Raw genomic sequence first — 21,372 nt, forward strand, 5'->3', positions numbered from 1 at the left:
GCATACTTCCGATTGCAGGGTACATAAACTTGACTACTTTTTGCTTTCGGTTTCACTTAAAGTACGCAAATATAAATATGAATAAAATTAAATATGGGGTTAATTTATTAAATTAATAGTACATAGACTTTATTTATTAAAAACACCAGTATTTTGGAAAGAAAAAACTCCGCCAGCGTTTTGGGAACCATGCCTCCGACGGCATTTTAGATCGATTATTTAATTTATGATTTTTAACAGCACATTGTGTATATAATTAGAATTAATTATTTTGTTTTTGTATCATAATATGTATAATTACCAGTATAATTGCATAGAAAAGCAAAGAAATACCTATAATGAACTTACATATAGAGGATAACAGATTTAAAGACCGTCATGCCTATTACCGTCACGGCATACGTGTCAAGTCGGTCATTTTATTGTCAAGTCGGACTAAATTTCACACAAAAAAAGGAGAAATAGAATTCTTTTTGATCATCCATAACGTAACAGCGACCGCTTTGTAAGAAGACGCTGCGAAATAATCGTAATGATAAACTCAAACACACCTAACGGTTTCTATCGTTCACTGCATTAACACCACGATTTATGCAAACTGCACAAAATAATTAATAAAGTATATCATAAGTACACATTACCTAACAAAATGTAATAGAAAGAACTCGAGATATCGTGAGAAGCGTATCATATAAGAGCTAGTTCATATTATATACCGGAATAATGTTACGAATCGACGTAGCGCACAAAACTCAATGTGGCAGTTTCCTTACAAAGTTTTCTCTTAAAACGTATCTCACGAACAAAATACGTTAGAATACTACATAATGGTTAAGAGTTAGCTCTATAATTATATTGGTAAAATATTCAGGTCTTATTTTGATAATATGTTGACATAAACAACTTAATATACCGCTAAATTGGAATACCTCGTATTACTTAGTGTGTGTAATTAAACCAGATAACAGCAGCGCTTAGAACCTGTGTTTTAGGTAAAAATAAGTATAGCGGTTGCCATTGGAATCGAACACGAGGTTTCTATTACCTTTGAAACATAATTATTTTCCATATACTCATATTACCGTTCCACTACTGGACTATTGGAATATTAAAGTAAATAGTCCAAAAGTCCATAGACCTGTGTAAACAGTATAGGAAATTCCAATATATTAAAATTTCCTTCACTCTCCTCTTCAACTTCAAAGAAGCAGATTTATTTCAATTTAAGGAAAATTCTGAACAAATTATGCTCCACTCGAACTAACTCAATAAGATCTCGAATCAAATTGCGAAATGAAATGCAATTCCGTCCATTGATGTAGTATCGAATGCAAACGAACAAAGTAAATTTCAATCAAAGTGATATCTGTTTAGATTTGATATTGAATTCAACAATTGCACTTGATTCTCCTCTTCAACCAGAATGTTGTTGACTGTTTGATCAAAGTTATGAAGTTTGTTTATGGTTTTTAAATCTTCTCTGTGTTGTGAGATCAATAAAATGTTACTTTTAAAACCCGTGACAGAGCGATCACCACGACCTGCCACTGAGGGTTCCGGCAACCATCCTCGGCCAGACAGATCTAAATGATGAATTAGGATATCTGTTTTAGGTCTAGATGTGCGTTTATAACTCTATAAGTGTTATAACCACGATACAGTAAGAAATTAAAAAAAATACTGTTACATTAAATACTACCTGAACTACCTATTTAATTAAAAGATTGCCATTTTATTCCTGGAAAAATCTTAATAATCGTCAAACAATTTGGTTATAAGTCGTGCTAATTTCCAAATCTATGTCTATTGCAGCTACATTTAAAATATGTCTTTATATCCCATCAAACCTCGCCTGGAACGTACCTGAGTGTAAGCGCATTCGGAGCAGCCAAGGTCAGTTTCAACGGTCGTAACCTCGCCCGTCTGGTCTCAGCCGCTATGCTTGGTGGGGTCTGCGTGGCCACGTCCCTGCCTCGTCGAGATCCGCCGGACCCAGTCCCGTTGCCGCACCCATTCATGTAACTCAGTTGAGGGTGGGAGACGCTCATACCGATTTTATTACGCTGCGCCCTGATGAAAGAAAAACGCTTTTATTATTGCTTTCGACCTACTTAATCTATCCTTATTTACCTCATCTATGCCAGTTTACCTAATCTAGAACCGCCAATAATTTCGAGGGTGACTTAAATATTTGCAGATGAAATGTTCACTGTAACTCTTGATCTGCTACAGCGAGCAGTTCATCTGTAGCTATCATTAAGTGCATGGAGTGTTCGAGATGTTAAGTTGCACCGTTCAAAATGTGCTCTAAAACAAACGACAGCCTGCAGGTCAACTGCTTGCTACTTCTACTACTACTGTTTCTATGACCACCGTCTGTAGGAGATATTCCAAGTATACGTGACAATACATTAGTAATCAGTGTCACGTACGACTATAATTGCATTTTAAGAGTTAGAATAATGAAGATGTCTTATAAAGGTCCTTATATCATGAACGAGCTTTATATATTTCTTCAGCATAGTAAGTGGTTATATACTACATTAAGAGACAGTTCTGTAATTTGATTGCCATGCTTTACCTTTTTTGTAACGAGAAGACATTATAAATTTAGTTTAGTCTTCTTATAGCCTCATATTTTTTCTTTCGAATCAGACAGAATTGAGTGCCAACTTCCAGACAAATTGATTGGTATGTTCGATTGCGTAACCTCTTCACAAATGTTCGATTTTAACTTGGCAGTACTCCATATTTCACAGCGCAATTTATCATTCCATGGCATAATATTACCAAAATGTATCGTAATTTTACTCTGCATAACCTTGCAATATTCTTGTCACGAAAACAACAAAGCCGTTGTGTTCATTGGGTAATCATGTCAGCCGAACACAATTATGTCAGGACATATTTAAACCCATTATTGAAGGTAGAGCGGGCACATTGAAACGTCAAACATTATCCATCACAACAAAGTTGGTAACACGCATAACGCGCATAACTCATATCACGGTGGTATAAACATTTTGCGTTACGTGACGTGAAATTTCTCACCTGTATTTATTATCAAGATCATTCCCAGAAGTGTGATCATTTTTTTATATATAATATTGGAGTAGCAAACGGGCGTGCAGTTGATCTGATGGTAGGATTACTGCCGCCTGTCCCTGTTGTTCCGGGACCAGAATAGGGCTACGGTATCCCCTGCCTGTCGTAAGAGGCGACTAAAAGGGGCTTTCGGGGTTGCGGGCGGCAAGAGTGGGAGCTCGAACCGCCCGGCTAGCGACCCCGGGAAGGACGGCGGTATACACATACCGCCGTCCTTCCCGGCGGCGACGGAAGGCGACACGGTCGCATTCCGTCGTATACACCAGACGGTGTGGTGACCCAAAAAAAAAAAGGATTACTGCCGCCGATAGACATCTGTGACCAACTCTATTTAGAACAGGGTCTATCTGAAGCCGATTAGAAGCGTTGTCACTCCTGAGGCCTAAGATGGTCGCTTCATAAGTAAGTCAGCCGACATTCACACATTTGAAGGTGGTAGAACCCTGAGGTTAGAGTCCGGCGACACCACCACCACACCTATTTCTGCCTCATAATAGCAGTGTTCTGGTTTGAAGGGAATAGTAAGGGAGATATACTTTTCCCAGGTCTTCCAACTTAATCCTCAGGGGTAGCGGAATATCTGTGGCCGACCTAAGATAGGAATAACTTATCTTATCTAGGGTTGATTAATGATATCCATGGGCGACAGTAGCCACTTACCATCAGGTGGACTGCATGCTCATCTGGTACTAACTGGACTAAAACTTCGGTTGCCCCATACATTTTATCCTATTATACATAATTTTACCGCCTTTCATTAGCATATTATTTAATAACTTATTTGTCAAGTATAATTAACAAATTATTTCATTTTTGGTAGTCACTAAGCCACTAAGCTCTCCGGCATCTTGGTGAAAATTAAGTAAACTAGTATTTATTGAGGTAATTTCTAGCTAAGATTTCTCACAGGCGTAATTAAAACTTAACAGCATATAACAGGTCTAAGCTTATCCCACTATGGGCAGTTTACGCACAAATTAGATCTTAATACGTCAAAATGACGGAAAGTTTTTAGAATAAGTTTAGTTCAGCCAAGTTTTTTTTCACGAGGAGTATAGCTTGAAAAGGTACTAGATGCCGTGCGAGTGACACAGGGTTATGTGAGATTAAAACCCCCCCGGTGGCCGTCTTCGGCGCTGCGTAGAGGACTCCGGAATCTCCAAAGGAACGCAACCGGAGTCCTCTTAGCGCGTTGCCCCATCGGGCTCCGCCCAAATGAGCTGGACGCTCGCCATACTGTCTGGTGCGTACGACGGTATGCGACCACTTGTACTACCGTACTTCCCGAGGCCGTTGGCCGAGCGGTTCGAGCTCCCACTCTTGCCACGCGCGACCCCAGAAGACCCCTTTTAGTCACCTCTTACGACAGACAGGCGATACCGTTACCCCTATTCTTGTCCCGAAACTACAGGGACAATCTGTGTAGTTTAAGAGCCCCTTTTACCACTTATAACTCAGTACAGTACCACTCCCCGAGCTATAGATCTCTGACCAAACAGATATCGGAATGATATCTATTCTGAGTCTGGGGATTTGTGTGTATTCATGGTACCCACGTCACAGGGAATCCTGTATGGTGCTGTGAGTGTAGAAAGCATCTTTAAATATAGTCACGTGAAAATAGCGTGTATGGAAAAAATTAAATGACAAAAATGATTTATTAATTATGGTTACAACGCCTTACCAGGGCCACTCTACTGGGTACAATTAGTATTACTGGGTACCCCGCTCAAACCTCCTTGAATACAATTGAACCAAATAATCAACATGGAATAAGAAATAACAAGGATTAATTTATCGAGTGTATGTTTGTGATATTTGAATATGTGTATGTGTGAGAGTGTCTCTGAGCGTATAACTGTGCGTGTGAAAATATTATATATGTGTGTGTGTCAGTGTGTGTTAATCGTATGTCTTACCTGGCTGCAGCAGTCACTCTCCAGGTGAGCTGCCTAGAGACACCACCACCTGGCGACAAGTCTGGGGAGCTCCTGGCGCCTATCCGCCGAGCTTGCGTGGGCCCGTTGTCGTAACCACCGCATTGTCTGTGGGCAAATATACCTAAATTACTATTTTTAAACAGCACTTGTTTTCGCTCGCGACTTCCTTTGTATGATGTTTAGGTTTTAAAAGCTTTCCTCAAGAAAAAATATATATTATAAACTTCGTTTCATTGTGTCCGATGTAGCTGTGTTGTATAAAATTATGAAATAAACAAATGTTAAAACGTTTTTGCCATCATCAACCCATTAGTGTCCCACTACTGTGCACGGGTGTCCTCTCAGAATGAGAAGGATTACGCCTTAGTCACCACGCTGGCGTATTGGTAGACTTCACATACCGTTGAGAACTTTTTTTAAAGATTTCCGCAGCGTTTTCCTTCACCGTTTAAGCTAATGATAATTAATTTGTATAATATTATCATAAATTTGACCAACGCACAACCGTGCGCCTTAATATACTAACGCGGTTTAAATATGCGTCGATTTTATGACACTATATAATCAATCATTTTCTTATGAGTCATATTAATATGCCATTTATTTTTTCATTCATTCATAACACGTGTGTGTTAGAAGCTTACTAAACAGCTACAGTTACGTCCACTATATAGACAAGGCCGAGCCTAAACAAATGTTTGTTCTTAACGCAAATATTTGCTCAAACCGGGAAACGAAATCTATATGACAGCATCTTAAGTATTTTATCGTACATGCAGTATCTTATCGTTTGTATATTAAAATTATCGTCTTAACAGTCGATTTTAACTTACAGGTTATATCCTATTATACCCCTGACAAATAAGTTAAAGTTATTAATTAAGTTAAGATTAAAACCACAGCTAAATAGTTGACAGCGTCACTTAATTAACCGTCGTAGAGTCAACTTACCCTGATGATGCTCCGTTTTGGAGCGAAACACGTGTTGGTGGTGGTATGTATGGTGGTGTATATTTTTAATTTTCATTTTTGCATCTGCACGCATCCTTTGAGGGAGGGTGGTACATACTGCATGATTTAAAATATGTACCATCATACATATTTGTGCGAATTGTTGCGAAGTAGTGTTAATCTTAACTTAATAGCATGGATTTCCGCAAAGTAACGCCTGATAAAATTAACTATAAGTTAAAGAAGCTTGGATAAATATATTTCCCTTAACACGTCCTCAAACAAGATTACATTCCACATCATAGCGCTTACCACTGTTATAATATGACAGTTGGTGTGACGATGGTGCCCCCGTAGTCGATCTAGAAAGTTTTTACGACCTGCAGAGTTTTTCTAAACTATAAAATGTACACGACTTTGTAGTTGTACTTTTTGACTGTTAAGGACTTAACACTCCCTTTAATAACCATTACATCTCTTACACTCTGCACATTTTGATAAGCTTATCTGTTTATTATTACACTGTATAAAAAATATTATTATGTATTTAAAAAATATTAAGCGAGAAATATACGCATCGATAAATTCTATAGCAGTTTTCAAGTAACAAAATATTCCAAGAAAATCGACAAACAGGTGGACAAACGGTCTCATGAGATATTAATAAGATTCTATTTTCCATTAACGGGTAGAAACCTAAAAAACATATTTGGTATTAAATGGAATATTTACTTCAGAGTAATAAAATTGAAAATATACTAAAGAAAAAAATCGCAAAAATATTATGCTTATATTTATTATATTGTGAACGTCTCAGCCATGCGGTTTCACCCGCGTTTAGAAGTGTAAGTACATGGAAGATTTCATGTTTTAATTTTTTGCGTAGATTCCAAATTCTTCTTGTAAAATAAAAATAGCCTAAGTTACTCTTTGTAACCTCAGCTAACTATTTGAAAGTCCCGTGAAAATCTGTCTAGTCGTTTTGAATTAGCTGGAACAAATATACAAACAGACCGACAGAAATTCTAATCATTGTTACTTGTCATAGATGCTGTATAATTATATTATCATATTAATTTAGTAAATTTTGATATTACAAACATCATTTTCTATACTTTCATATAGTTTTTTCCCTGAGGACTACGCTGGAAGGCCTCGGAAAAGTACGTCTCTCGTACCAAACCAAATACGTAAACAAATACCAAAACAGTCATATTTGTCGATACGTAAAAACTCCTGGTAATGGTACAGAACACAGCAGCGCTTAACACTGCTGTTATGAGGTAGAAACATAATCTACAAACAGACACTTCCATTTTATTTATGTACAGATGTAAAGATAAATAAACGTAACCTGTATCAAAATTTAAGACCAAGAGACTTAACTTTAAGGTTCGTTAACTTTAACGGACTGAAAAGTTTACGTAACAGTCAAACTTAGTACACACAGTCTCAATGCCATTACTTAGTAAGAGTCATAAACAAGAGTTTACCCTACAAATTAGGCCAGTTTGTAATTATACGTGAATTATTTGTGCCTGAACAAACTTGTGTTTATTTTACTGGAAAAATTGGTGGGGAAACCTAATTCTGGGGAATCTGGGGAAAGTTCATTTAACATAAGTTTCTGAAGGTGATAGAGCCCTTTGTGGTACGACTCCGGCGGCACCACCGACTCACCTATTTCTGCTTCTGCACCTATTTCTTTCTGCTAATAACAGCAGTTTTAAGCGCTGCTGTGTTCTGGTTCGATGGGTGTTCTAAGCAAGACATTTTTCCGAGGCGTTCCAGCTTGGTCCTCAGGGGTAGCGATGCAACTGTGTCGTCCACCATTAGTGCCCCATTGCTGGACACGGGCCTCCTCTCACAATGGGAAGGGTTTAAGCTATAGTGTTCCAGGCAGGCGAAGTACATATTTTTTTTATGATATAGGAGTAGCAGACGAGCATGCAGTCCACCTAATGTCAAGTGGCTACTGCTGCCCATGGACATCTGTAATCAACCCTAGCTAGGATTAGATATTCCTACCTGACGTTGGCCACAGATGCGCCGCTACCCTTGCGGACTAAGCTGAAACGCCTCGGAAAAGTATGTCTCCCTTACCACACCCTTCAACCCATAACACACCAGCGCTTAACATAACAATAGACTTCACACATCCTTAAAAACATTTTTTTTAAATCCTCAGTTTCTTCACGATGTTCCACCGTTTAAGTAAGTTACAATTAATTTCTAATACGACCATAACTCTGAAAAGACAATGGTGCGTGCCTGGGATATGAACCTCGTACCCATGTATGAAACACCGAGTTTCTAACCACTGGGCTAGCGCTGCTTTTCTCCCTCACCCATTTAATATATTTATATTACCATTTTTCATCGTAAGTCATCAAGTTTCAATCATTTTTGTCCGAATTGACTTTTATGTAAAGTACTTGTTTTACTCAACTGCGGAGAGAAATGTTTATCTCATTCTTTTCACGCTTTATAGCCAAACGGAAAACCTAACTGTCTAAAAATATAGCTTATGTACCAAATGAGACGAATTTACTGGTACCGCATACGTTAAAGTCCGTCAAGCCATACAGGGTATGCCAAAGAATAAGACATGCATACATAAATTTTTTTTATATTTATAATATAAAAAAGTAGAAGAAAAGCATGCCTTCCATGCTGATATGTTATGTTAAGTGGCTACTGTCGCCTGTGGATACCTGCAATCACCTCCAAATAAGATTAAATTCCTAGACGAGGTCGGCCACAAATGCCCTACCCATGAGGGCTAACCTAGAAAGCCGCAAAAAAGTACGACTCCCTTCCCACACACTTCAAACCAGAACATACCAGCGCTTAACACTGCTGTTTTTAGGGAGAAATGAGCGTAGCAGTGGTGCCGCCGAAGTCGAACCACAGAAGGTCTTACCACCTTTACATGCAAATATTTAACAGAATAAGTGCACATACACACAGTTGGGTAAAAACCAAGCAAAACACAAACCGAACAAGATTACACAAGAAGGCATCATTCGCTAACCTAACATTGTTAAACTCAGTGGCACAAAGGCCTCCAACTTTGTCACCATTAGCTAGCCGACTGCCATAAACGGGTGAGTTTGCTCCACAAACTTTGTTAAACACTCGATTTAAGTTGTATTTATTTACAGTTTACAACCGCTAGGCTTGTATTGCGCTGATATGTGCAAAGTTTCTGACGACGTTTGTTCAATGTTTTGATAGAACAATTTTGTTATCTGTGGGATTATGGTAGTTTTAGAAACAGCTTTGTGTACCGTTTGTAATGCAGACATATGAAAGGTCAAACGCCCTTTAATAATTATCTATCTACCCAATTTTTACTCTACCAAAGACCGAAATTTGACTGTCTATTTATGTTATACAAACCGTTTAAGTTCTTTAGAGGTAGCTAAACCTCAAATTAAAACTGAATTTAATTACTTACATCTGTTGTAATGAATATGTAAGTATATGTATATGTATATATATATGTATACGTAAGAATTCATTACAACAGATGTAAGTAATTAAATGGTAACAATTCTGATGAACAGCATAGTAAAAGCAATAAAATAAAATACTACCTTTATCATAAAACTTTACATACCTTTTTTACATACTTTATGCTTCTAACTTTCAATTGTACTCGTATTTGACCGCAATATAAAAGTCAGTTTTACAAAAAAATCTTATATGAAATAAAGCCGGCAGATTTGATTTTTAAATCCATTTCATTTTGATCTCTCGATTCGTTTGCATAAATATTAAACGACGGATCAGTCAACTCAGTCAATAACCCTTAAACAGAAACAAGCTGTAAACAGTACCGCGAATCGTCAATAAACTCGAATACACTCGAAGGACCCGATGTGTTGTTAAGTTGTGTTATTGACGATAAATCCCTAATGTGATTGTTTATTCTGAGCACTAACAGTTCTGTTATAAGCCTTTTGTCGTAGTACCAAAGACTTGTCGTACTAAAATATCTTATAGGGAGCATTTTTTTGTTAACGAGGTGGAAACCTTCAAAAGGTACCCGGTGTCGTGGGAGTGACACAGGGTTATGTGGGATTCTTACCGCACTAAAACCCCCCAGTGGGCGTCCTCTACGTTGCCAAGAGGACTCCGGGATCTCCTACGGAACGCAACCGAAGTTCTCTGAACGCGTTGCCTCTTCGGGCTCCACCTAGGTGAGCTTCAGGACTCGACCACACCGTCTGGTGTTTACGACGATATGCGACCACACACACCGTCGTCCTTCCCGGAGTTGCCTGCAACCCCGGAAGCCCCCTTTTAGACGCCTCTTACGACAGGCAGGGATACCGTAGCCCTATTCTAGTCCCGGGACTACAGGGACAATCTTATAGGGAGCTAATATCAGAGCAAGCTCCGGGCTGACTATCCGCCTGTCTGTAACTACTTTTACCGACCGTCTGCGACAGTTGCCAACACGAATTGTTGCTAATATATTAGCTCACTATCCCCTGTATATTACCACCCCGAGTTGAATGCAGACAAACATTTTTTTCTGTCAAAAAAAGGTAATTTAAATTGGTAGATACGGTACGATAACTCAACTTCAACATTAAAATTGTCAGAACGTTACTAAGAATGTAATACTTATGTATGTATTTCTCTCTATATATTTTCTGGCGTATGTATTTAAGATTTATATGAATTTGGTTACTTATATGGTTTTGAATAAATAATATTTTTACATATACACAGACTCAAAGATACGACTTTTTGGATTTTTTGAAAAATGAAAAGAGAATCAAATAATTCTAGACAGTTGACTATACACATTATGATTTATATTTCTTTAAGCTTGAAAAATCATAAAAAATACCAAATATTTTAAAACTACTGAAGTAGGAAAAAAATAGCTTGATTATCGCTGTCTAGCTTCGCTGCATACAATACGACACTGCCCTAATGTAATGTAAGTAAGATGAAGCAAGTTATGACTCTCCATAATATCGTCGGGACGTGTCTGGCTTATACGAGTTGTTAGCGAGGTTTTCAACCTTTGCTAGTGTAAAATTTATCTTAGAATTGTTGTTACTTATAAATACAAACATACCTACATACGTATTCTATATTATTATTTTAGGAAAACCAAAACGAAACATTTTGTTTTCTTATAGTATTAAGTAAAACAGTGCATGATTATTTGTTATAACAACAAAAGTTGATCTACAAACTACACCTAAACTTTTAATATTTTATAATTGTTGTTTGGTATATGTACCCGCAAAAATCAGCCAAGTCGCCAGTTTGACTAAAAACAAATATACAAACTTTTTTACTATAGTGTATATTAAAGAAATCAACTTGAGCATTGTAGTAGACCGGACAAAGGGGAAGAGCCAATGTGAATCAATTCTCGCAATAGTAAGTTAATACATGAACCACTGCCCATTATCTCCGACTGTCGCCAGCGATAGTCGACGACTATTGCCGACTATCGTAAACATAAATTGAGGCTGCTAGAACCAGAGTGGCCTTACTGCATTTTAATGACTTTTGACCTATCCGTGTTTTCGTAATTTAAAAATGTTGCACACTTTTACTTTTCTCCATATTGTAAATCATGTAATTAGGCTACTCTGGTTCTAACAGCCTCAATTGTCGTCCGTGTGCTAGCCTACCCTGATCAGCGATAGAAATACCGCTTAAGAAGATATACTTTTACAAAATATATTATTAAATAGCACCTGTTTTGTCGACCTTGGGTAGGAATGCGTCTACGCTGTAGCGTCGTAGCGGATCGTAGCTCTTTGCTACGAAGTGGATTTATATCAAACCTTATTACTGCTACACGTAATTTTTCCACATTTTCAACTATAGCTTTATTATACATTAAAATGTAAACATAAAAACAAGAATAACCCCAACTATCCCACTTACCTGCGAGAACGTTTCTCTTTCGCTCGACCTCCTTACGCTCCTTGCAGAACACACGTTAAGACCCTACTTAAATTTCCTTCCCATAAAACTTCTTCCTATTCCCATTCCTTCTCAGTGCATGCTGTCAGATTGTGGAATGCGCTTCCACCAAAGATTCGCGAATCTGACACTATCTCTATATTTAAAAAGCGAGTTAAAGAGCACTATATTTCCTTATCTAAGTAGTTCATATATATATAGTAAATATGTATGTATAAGTATTTATATATTTATGTATATTTATATATCTATAGTATAACATATATGTTATTTTTACATCTTTTTAAGTACACACTAATACTACCATTCTGCACCCTCTATCCACTCACAGGTCTGCTGGAAGAAATTTCTGACAGAAATAAGCAGTGCCTTTGTACATATTATTTCTTTATGTGTTTGTCTTTTTTCTTATATTGTGTGTGCATAAATAATAAATAAATAAAATAAATAAATAACATTTTAAAATGTATTGCGATGTTATTTAGTTCTGCATTTCATCCCTAGATGTGAATTCTGGTCTGCACGATAAATAAAATCATGTATTTATGTAAGTATGATGTAAGTACAAAAAAAATACTTTCCTTAACTTAATAAGTAATGTTTTTTTTTAAATTAACCGTTATTTCTAAATATTTGTTTTTAAATAATATTTTTACCTTTTTACCCGACTGCCAAGGAAGGGTTATGTTTTTCGCGCGTATCTTGTATGTTTGTCTTTCTTTATTTGATCCGATCTAACAAACGGCTGGATGAATTTCAACAGTTAAGGTGTCATTATATTTGTCTCAATGACCCGAGTGTCCTTAGAGAGGTTTTAGTAAAAAAAAAAAACAAAATGGCGGATTTTTGGCGCGAAATAGTAACACAAGTAAAAAAAAAGTTAACCGAACCTATCAAGTAGGGTATCAAATGAAAGGAAATTAAACGGAGATTATAAAAACATATTTGTATATATATAAAACAGCAAGGTGACTGACTGACTGACTAACTAAATGACTTTTTCATTTTTCAGAAATCAACGTACACCCTAAACTACGGACCTTACAGTTCTGAAATTTTGCACATAGGTTCTCTATATAGCGTGAATAAGTACTAAGAGAGGCCTTTTGGAAATTCTACCCTTAAGATGGTAAAATAGGGGAAAACAGTTTTTTTGAAATCCTTTAATTTTGAAGCAACTACTATAAAATTTTGTATTTGGCTTTCTGGATAGGAACAAGGACGCATTTATTTATCCCCATCCGAAAAATCAACCCCGTAGAGGGTAAAATAAGGGTTAAAAGTACATTTGAACAACCGTCAATTTTGAAGCAAACACTATGAAATTTTGTTATCAGGCTTGTTGGATAAAAATAATGAAATTCTATCTCTAACGAGGTAAAATAATGACCGAAACTTTGAATTACTGAAGTTATATATTTTATAGACCGGAAATGGTGGATCTTTTCACGAAATAGTAACACGTTTTAAAAAAAGTTCACCAAACCTATCGAGTAGGATGTCAAAATAAAGGAAATTAAGAGGAGATTACACATACATTATATAATATATCTTTTATATAACATTCTCATTTAAGTTACCGTACTCCTCCGAAACGGTTTCACCGATTTTCACCAAATTTTATATTCATATTCAGTAGGTCTGAGAATTGGCCACTATCTATTTTTTTTACCCCTAAGTGATAAGGGTTGTTCACCCTTAACATTTTTTTATTTATATGGTAACACAATGTTTGCCGGGTTAGCTAGTACCTATATACTCGTATATACACATCGAGATGACTGTCTGACTAAATGAGAGAGTTGCTGTGCCAGAGATCAACGCAAAGGGAAACCGCTGAACTTAAGCGTGTTGGAATTTTACACATAGGTTCTTTTTATAGCGTAAATTAGCACTACGAGGATAAAATATGATAATATTGTTTGAAGATCTTTTGTTTTTGAAGCAGACACCTACTATGAAACTTTGTATTTGGCTTTCTGGATAAAAATAATGAAATGCCTATTTCACTGCTTTTGGAAATTCTACTTCAGCCTTTTTGGGGCAGTCGGGTTTTTTGATTTTTTAAATTAATTACTTGTTACTTATATACTTACTTGTACTCTGCAGAACTTAATTTACGTTTATACATTTCTTTTTCGTTTTTCTTACGTTAATTATGTCACGTTTCTGTTTTTCCTGCAACTTCCTAACATTACCAGAGTTATGCTCGTAACGTTTGGCATGCCTACCGCATTCCATTCAACTTGGCTCCCAAAGCAGTTAACCACGAAATGTACGACGTGTTTGACCACAAAGTGCGACTCTCCTCTTAGTTATGTGCCAACTTTTCTCATATACTTTCAGAATTTAAATGTTATGTACGGTTAGCATGTAACAATTTACTACTATAGTTCCGCATTGTGAATTTGTTATACACGTGTGGTGCTAAGGACACGTAGCCATTGTAATGCAAAGACATGTACATAAACGTCCAAATTCGAGGACATATTGAATTTTGGACATAAATACGAGACCGGCAAATAATCACAGTGATGTCTGCAATGTATAAAATTGTATCGTGTTTGTAGCTTCATTCTAGGAAATAATTGTCAAATTTAGAATTATTTTGGACTACAATTGGTTAATATTAATTACTAGTGGTGCCCGCGGCTTCGCCCGCATTTTAAAGATATAATATGACATACATAAAACAGAAAATTCGTACCTTCCATTGGAATGACAGTGGCGCCATCTGTCGGTCTTACCAACTCCCAAACCTTCGTGGGCTCTTGGACAACAACTTTGCAAAAGATCTTCACTTGATCAAATGCATAGTTTCCGATTTTATAAAATGTATATAGACAAATATTCATTTTTATATAAATAGATAGATGAGCGACTAACATGGATATGTAAAGTAACTGTAGGTAAATTATGAAAAAATCGAATTTCGATCTTCTGGGTTGAAAGATCGACTCACTGAATCACTGGAGATCGATTAAAATAATCGATTTTTTGGTTCAAAAGATCGATTCTCCGATTAATCGATCTCAAATCTGTAGTTCTCGTGGGATTTCCGGGATAAAAACTATCCTATGTCCTTTCTCGGGTCTCAGACTATCTTTGTACAAAATTCCATTCAAATCGGTTCAGTGGTTTAGCCGTGAAGAAGAGACAGACAGACAGAGTTACTTCCACATTTATAATATTAGTAAGGATTAGTAAGGAAGTAAGGATTTGTTGACGGATACATAATTTGTTTGATCCTGATAACCTTTTTTTTCGCTATCCTCGAAAAAAGATCGAAGATAGAATCGATTCTTAGGGCCTCGATTTTTTTTGTGAATCGATTTATTGCACTTCGATTCGAATCGATTCAAAAAACGATCTTTTTCGGAAAGAATCGCCACCCCTAATATAATCCCAATAAATCTATACAAACAAATAAAGTTGCAACTGTCTCCGATTGCAAGAATTGATATTTTTAAACTCATGGTTATTTAGAGAATGCCAAAAGACCCACAAACGTAGGTAGGATCCATTACTGGAGACCGATTAAAAAAATAGATCTTTTTCGTCAAAAAGGTCGATTCTCTGATTAATAGATCTAAGATCGCTATCTGGGATAAAAACTATCCTATGTCCATTCTAGGGTCTCAGACTATCTTTGTACAGAATTTCATTAAAATCGATTCAGTGGTTTAGGCGTGAAGAAGAGACATACAGACAGACAGAGTTACTTTCGCATTTATAATATTAAGTAAGGATATCGATTAAAATAATAGACTTTTTGGTCCAAAAGATCGATTCTCCGATTAGTCGATCTTAGATCGCCATCTCTAGTTCCCGTGGGATTTCCGGGATAAAAACTATCCTATGTCCGTTCTCGGGTCTCAGACTATCTTTGTACAAAATTTCATTAAAATCGGTTCAGTGGTTTAGGCGTGAAGAAAAGACAACCAGACAGACAGACAGACAGACAGAATTACTTTCGGATTTATAATATTAGTAAGGATTAGATACCTACTGATTGATGTTTAACCATGCCTAAAAGTTGCATTAAAAATAAAGAAAAAATATAATGACATTTTTTAACTGAAATGTATGAACTGATCATCGTAAGCCAATAACTATTTCATAGAGCACACGGTACTATGCGAAAAGGAAGACGAATTTCCGAAAAGTTATTGCTCTAGTGCTTACCATACAAGCACTACATTATACCAAACTCCCCAAAGATGGGAATTGGAACGTAATATTTGGCAAATATTCCCAGTAATGTCATCCGCAATGCAAATGCCGCGATGCATATAATTGGATTGTACTTGCAGCTTCGTTGTAGGCAATAATTGACGAATCTAGAATTTTAGTGGCCAAATATTGATTATTAAATATTTTTGACGAAAGTTAATGAAGGCTTTGAAGTTAAATAAAAAATGAAGAAAAATACCAGGACAATTTTCAATCGCATATGTATCGATTCCCGATTCCGAAAGCTCCCCAAAGATGGCAATCGGAACGTAAATAAGAGACCGGCAAATTCCCAGTGATGTCCTCCGCAATGCAAATGCCGCGATGCATAAAATTGGATTGTACTTGCAGTTTGATTACGGGCAATATAGTCAAATTTTGAGTTTTACTGGACTAAAACTGGTTAAGATTAATAATTATTGAAGAAAATTTAACTAGGCTTCAGAAAATTAAGAAAAAACACAAGGACAATCTTAAATCTGATATGTTTGTATCGTACGATATAAACCTATTGATTCTCATCTGCGCACCGTACCCTTAGAACAAGAAATTCCGAACTATTATTGCCGCTCTAGTGCTTACCATTCAAGCACTAAATTATACAAAGCTACTCGAAGATGGGAATCAGAACATAAATAAGAGAGCGACAAATATTCCCAGTGATGTCGCCCGCAATGCAAATGCCGCGATGCATAAAATTGGATTGTACTTGCAGTTTGATTACGGGTAGAGATGGGCAAACAACCCGGTTTAAACCCTGTGCTGGGTTTAAACCCAATAAATACCCGTTTATTTCCTCCCACTGGGTATTTATTTGGGTGTTTATAAAATGAGTTAATAAAATCTACACAAAGCTTTTAAAATAGTTCAAATGTTTATTTAATAGATATACTATAGGTATTTACTGTATTTCTAATGTTTTTACATTTTTAAATATTACATTTTTAGGGGTTCATCTATTTTTATTACCTTTTTAATTATTATTTGTTTGATGAAACAAATAGCGCACAACTAAAACAAATAAATATACCTCTCGTATACTATTGCACAGGTGGTGTGGGAATATGAGCATATAATGTAAAATGTAATTCTTGCGTAACATCTTAATAATTATAGCTTTAAGAAAAAAAATATAAACATTATTTTATAGAAAATTTTAAGTGCTACAACTTTGGTTCAAGGTACTTTTCGATAAAATTTACCGTTTTCGAGAAAAATCCAGAAACCCGAAAATTTTGACTTTTGGAACTTTACTTGTGATGGTAAACCCAAGGTCTCTACGGAAATTTAGCTTTATGTTATTTGATTACTATTTTCATGTCTAAATTTACCGGACTATAAAAACTCCTCTATCAAAATGTTTCAATGTCATTTTCTGTAAATTAAGTAGAAAAAAGTTAAAAAAAAGTCTTCCCAAAGTTTAATCTATTATTGTTATTATCTTTGTTATTTTTGGTTTAACGACAAAAAGTTATAGAACTAAAATTATAGTTATAGAACTAATATTATCAATTTGAAACCATAATTGTTCTTACTAAATTTCTGTGCGACAAATAGTTTGCCTGGTAGAGCGTAAAAGCCCCTTCTTTCAAGATGGCGGCCGAGGGACAACAGTTGGGACTCCACAAATTAGGATTTAACTGTACACTAAGCCCTTTACACTAATCATTGACATCTATAAAATAAAATTGGGTCTTTGAAAATTGCAACCCAAATGTAACACATCCGAATGGACTATAACAGCGTAGTTAAATGAAATATGGGCTTTTAGAGTGCATATTTAGTGAATCGTTTTCAATATTATTTTAAAAATGATATTACACGAAGAAACTAAAAATATGAATGACAATAATTTACACCCGCTGTTTGGGTGTTTATTTGGGTTTAAACCCTATTTCACCCAAAATACCCGGTTTAAACCCGTATCCACCCATTGGGTTTAAACCCTCTGCCCATCTCTAATTACGGGCAATATAGTCAAATTTTGAGTTTTGCTGGACTAAACTTGGTTGAGATTTATTGTTATTGATGGAAGATTAAGAAAAGAATGGTTGAGTTTAATAATTATCACGGATGGGAGGTTATAGTAAGCCTTAATTTTGCATTAAGAATAAAAAAGTACAACGACATTTTTCAATCTGAAATGTCCGAATCGATCATTATAAACCTATAACTATTTCACTTCTGAGCATGGTTCTCCTCTCAGACTTTGAGAATGAGAAAGCGAATTTCTAAACAATTATTATCACTGCAATGCTTACCATTCGAACACTAAATTATACAAAGCTACCCGAAGATGGGAATCAGAACGTAAATAAGAGAGCGGCAAATATTCCCAGTGATGTCGCCCGCAATGCAAATGCCGCGATGCATAAAATTGGATTCGAATGCATTCGCTTGTGCTTCCAGCTGATTGTTTTTTGCCTTTGAGATCTTTAGATAATCGGGGTATTCAATGAGAAGGCCTTGACGAAATAGAACAAGAATTAAAATATACGACGACTGTTTTTAAATCATTATATTAACTCTGTGCACAAGTTCATATTACATCAGAGATATGTTTTTTACTGGGAAATTCATATTTTTTAGGCGTTGGAAGCATATTGGATATTTTAATCTAGTTAGAAAGACTTTAAGCGAACTATCTGTAGAATTGGGGTTTCCTCTCAAAATAAAATTAATTTAGGACATTGTTCCTAAATAAGATTGGTACTCTAACGAACCTCTTATGACAATAGTCTTCAAATTAAAATATTTGCTTGCATGTCTTGTTGTTAAGCAACATATATTTTGACATCTACGAATGTATGATTTCTTGCAATTCTTCTTACAATTTAATATTGTGGCAATACCTAAACGAAACAAGACAATATACGTTATCGACTATTATTCTTGTAGCCAGAATTCACTTCCAGCGTTTATTTTTCCTGAAAAGTATACCTGAAATTCTGTTTTCTTTAGAAATGAAAAAGACTTTTCTCATTGACATAAAACAAGGAAAGGGTTACTAAGTTATAGATCAATGGGGTGGTGCGATGTTATACCTTCTCTGAGTACCACCGGGCACAGGTGTAGCAGCGAGCCTGGCTTGCCGCTTCAGCAGCTGGACTGTCAGCGCGAACGACACCACCATGGTAAGCATGGGGATGTAGAACGCGACCAGCGACCCGAAGATCCAGAAGAGGCGGTTGTTGATGACGCACATCTCCGGTGTGGGCATTATGTTCGTTCTGTTGATGAGACCTGGAAGAGAAAGTTCTGTTATTCACTTGACAATTTCTTTCATGGGGTTCTATAGTTGATCTCGGATTTATCCGTTTCTTCAGTAAGTTTTACACGTATATCTTAAATATTTAACTTTTATACTAGGACGGTCGATTTTATATTTGTGAAGAATCAAATTTTCAGATATTTCAGAAACGTTATTCTAGCACTTTAAAGAAAGATAAGATCTTATCTCTGTTATATCTGTAGATTCGATGTCGAATTGCAACTCCTCTTATGGTGAAGGTCCTAAAGCGACTACTTCAGATCTATACAGATGATCTGCTTTTGGACATCAAACTAAGTGAAAATTTGATTACAGCCATAATGCAAACTATTAAACAGTTAACCATCAAATGATCAATGCCACATCATTATATACTCGTAATTACCTCTTCTCCTACAAAATATGTAAAAACGTCAAATTTTCAAAATCATCGTTAAACTTTAACAGAATCACTCAATGAAAAATGCAAAAGCTAAACTACTTAGGAACCATAACTTCCCCTCGACATAAAGTTTCCTTAAAATTTCTTCTCCAGAATATTTTAAAACGAAACGAACTTTCTTTACGTAGGAAAGTAAGATTTGTGCGTTAAACTTATTTGCTGACTCTTGGGAAGCTATTCTTTTCTTCGGATTTACAACTAGAAATGGCAAATAGCACTTAAAAAACGACAGCAAAAGCCTCGCTGCCTTGGATTTTGTTTTATTCTTCATTGTCTCGAGTCGCGGCCGGATTAATGGGTAAAGAAAGAAAAAAAGAAAATACTTTATTCAGGAATATTGCAACACACAGTAAATTGCAAATAGACAAAAAAAAATTAACAAAAAAATACAACCGACTTCTATGTCACTACAAAGTAAAAAATAATTGAAATAGATGTTGGTTTAGTACATATTTCTTAAGTCTGCGCTCAATATATTTCGTTATAATCGTTTCGATAACGATGTAAACAGCGTGTCTAAATGTCATAATATGAGCGCCGACTTCAGAAATATGTACTGTAGCAATTGTACACACGCGAAATTAAAGGCATTAAAATAGGTTCATAAACGGCGAAGTTATGGCTGTTATATTTACATGGGTGGAGGAGTTCCCTTCTTTTTCTCCAGAACCCATCGATGGATCCTAACCATATTTAAAAGGGACCAACTTCCAGCTCGTCTCTACACAATAAAAAAATAATTATTAAAATCGGTCCACTAACGGCAGAGTAATTCGTGTACATACATAAAAAAAATATATACCGGCCGAATTGATAGCCTCCTTTTTGAAGTCGGTTAAAAATAAATAAACAAACTGCACGGTTATAAAACTAGTTAATAATAATTAACACAATCGATTTAGAAAAGAATCCTTAAAAAAATAAGAGTAAAGAGATACAATACATAACTAAACTTCTTTTTTGTTTATTACACAATAAATGAGTTCATCTATATATATATAAGAGATTTCCACGTATATAGTCACTCATCACGATATCTCTGGAACCATTAGAGCTAAAGACTTGAAATTTGGTAGGAATATTCTTTTCACCGAGTAGAGGTCAGCTAAGAACGGATTTTTTGATATTCCACCGTTAAGGGGGTTAAATGGGGGTTGGAAGTTAATATGAAAGTCCGTCAGTTTTAAAGCAAACTAGATGAAAATTGGTATTTAGCTTTCTGATTTAAAGTAATAAAAATCTAATCTAAGGGTTTTTCCAAAATCAACTCTAAAGGTGGTTAAATAGGGGTTGACAGGTTATTTTAAATTTTGCCATTTTGGAAGCCAGCACTATGAAAGTTAGCCATTGCTTTGCTGGTTAGATATAAAATAACTTTAGTTCTACCGTTTTTGGAAAATCAACCCCTATGTGGGTTAAATAAGGGTTGTAAGTTTGTATAGAATTCCCCCAGTTTTGATGTAAAC

General features: G+C 35.9%; 1 protein-coding gene across 1 annotated transcript in view; it reads right to left on the bottom strand.

Moving 5' to 3' along the window:
- 5-HT2A (5-hydroxytryptamine receptor 2A) overlaps positions 1-21,372 on the bottom strand; it is a 148,558-nt gene that overhangs the window by 9,888 nt on the left and 117,298 nt on the right. The window contains exons 5-7 of the mRNA XM_073079509.1: positions 19,238-19,436; positions 5,025-5,150; positions 1,864-2,070 (exon numbers count right to left, since the gene is read on the bottom strand). Of these exons, the coding sequence (XP_072935610.1) occupies positions 1,864-2,070; positions 5,025-5,150; positions 19,238-19,436 (532 nt within the window). The remainder of the gene's footprint in view (positions 1-1,863; positions 2,071-5,024; positions 5,151-19,237; positions 19,437-21,372) is intronic.

The sequence above is a fragment of the Epargyreus clarus genome, unplaced genomic scaffold (genome assembly GCF_041222505.1).
Source record: "Epargyreus clarus isolate Ecla_fem2 unplaced genomic scaffold, WU_Ecla_fem_2.2 ptg000014l, whole genome shotgun sequence".
Classification (NCBI taxonomy): domain Eukaryota; kingdom Metazoa; phylum Arthropoda; class Insecta; order Lepidoptera; family Hesperiidae; genus Epargyreus; species Epargyreus clarus.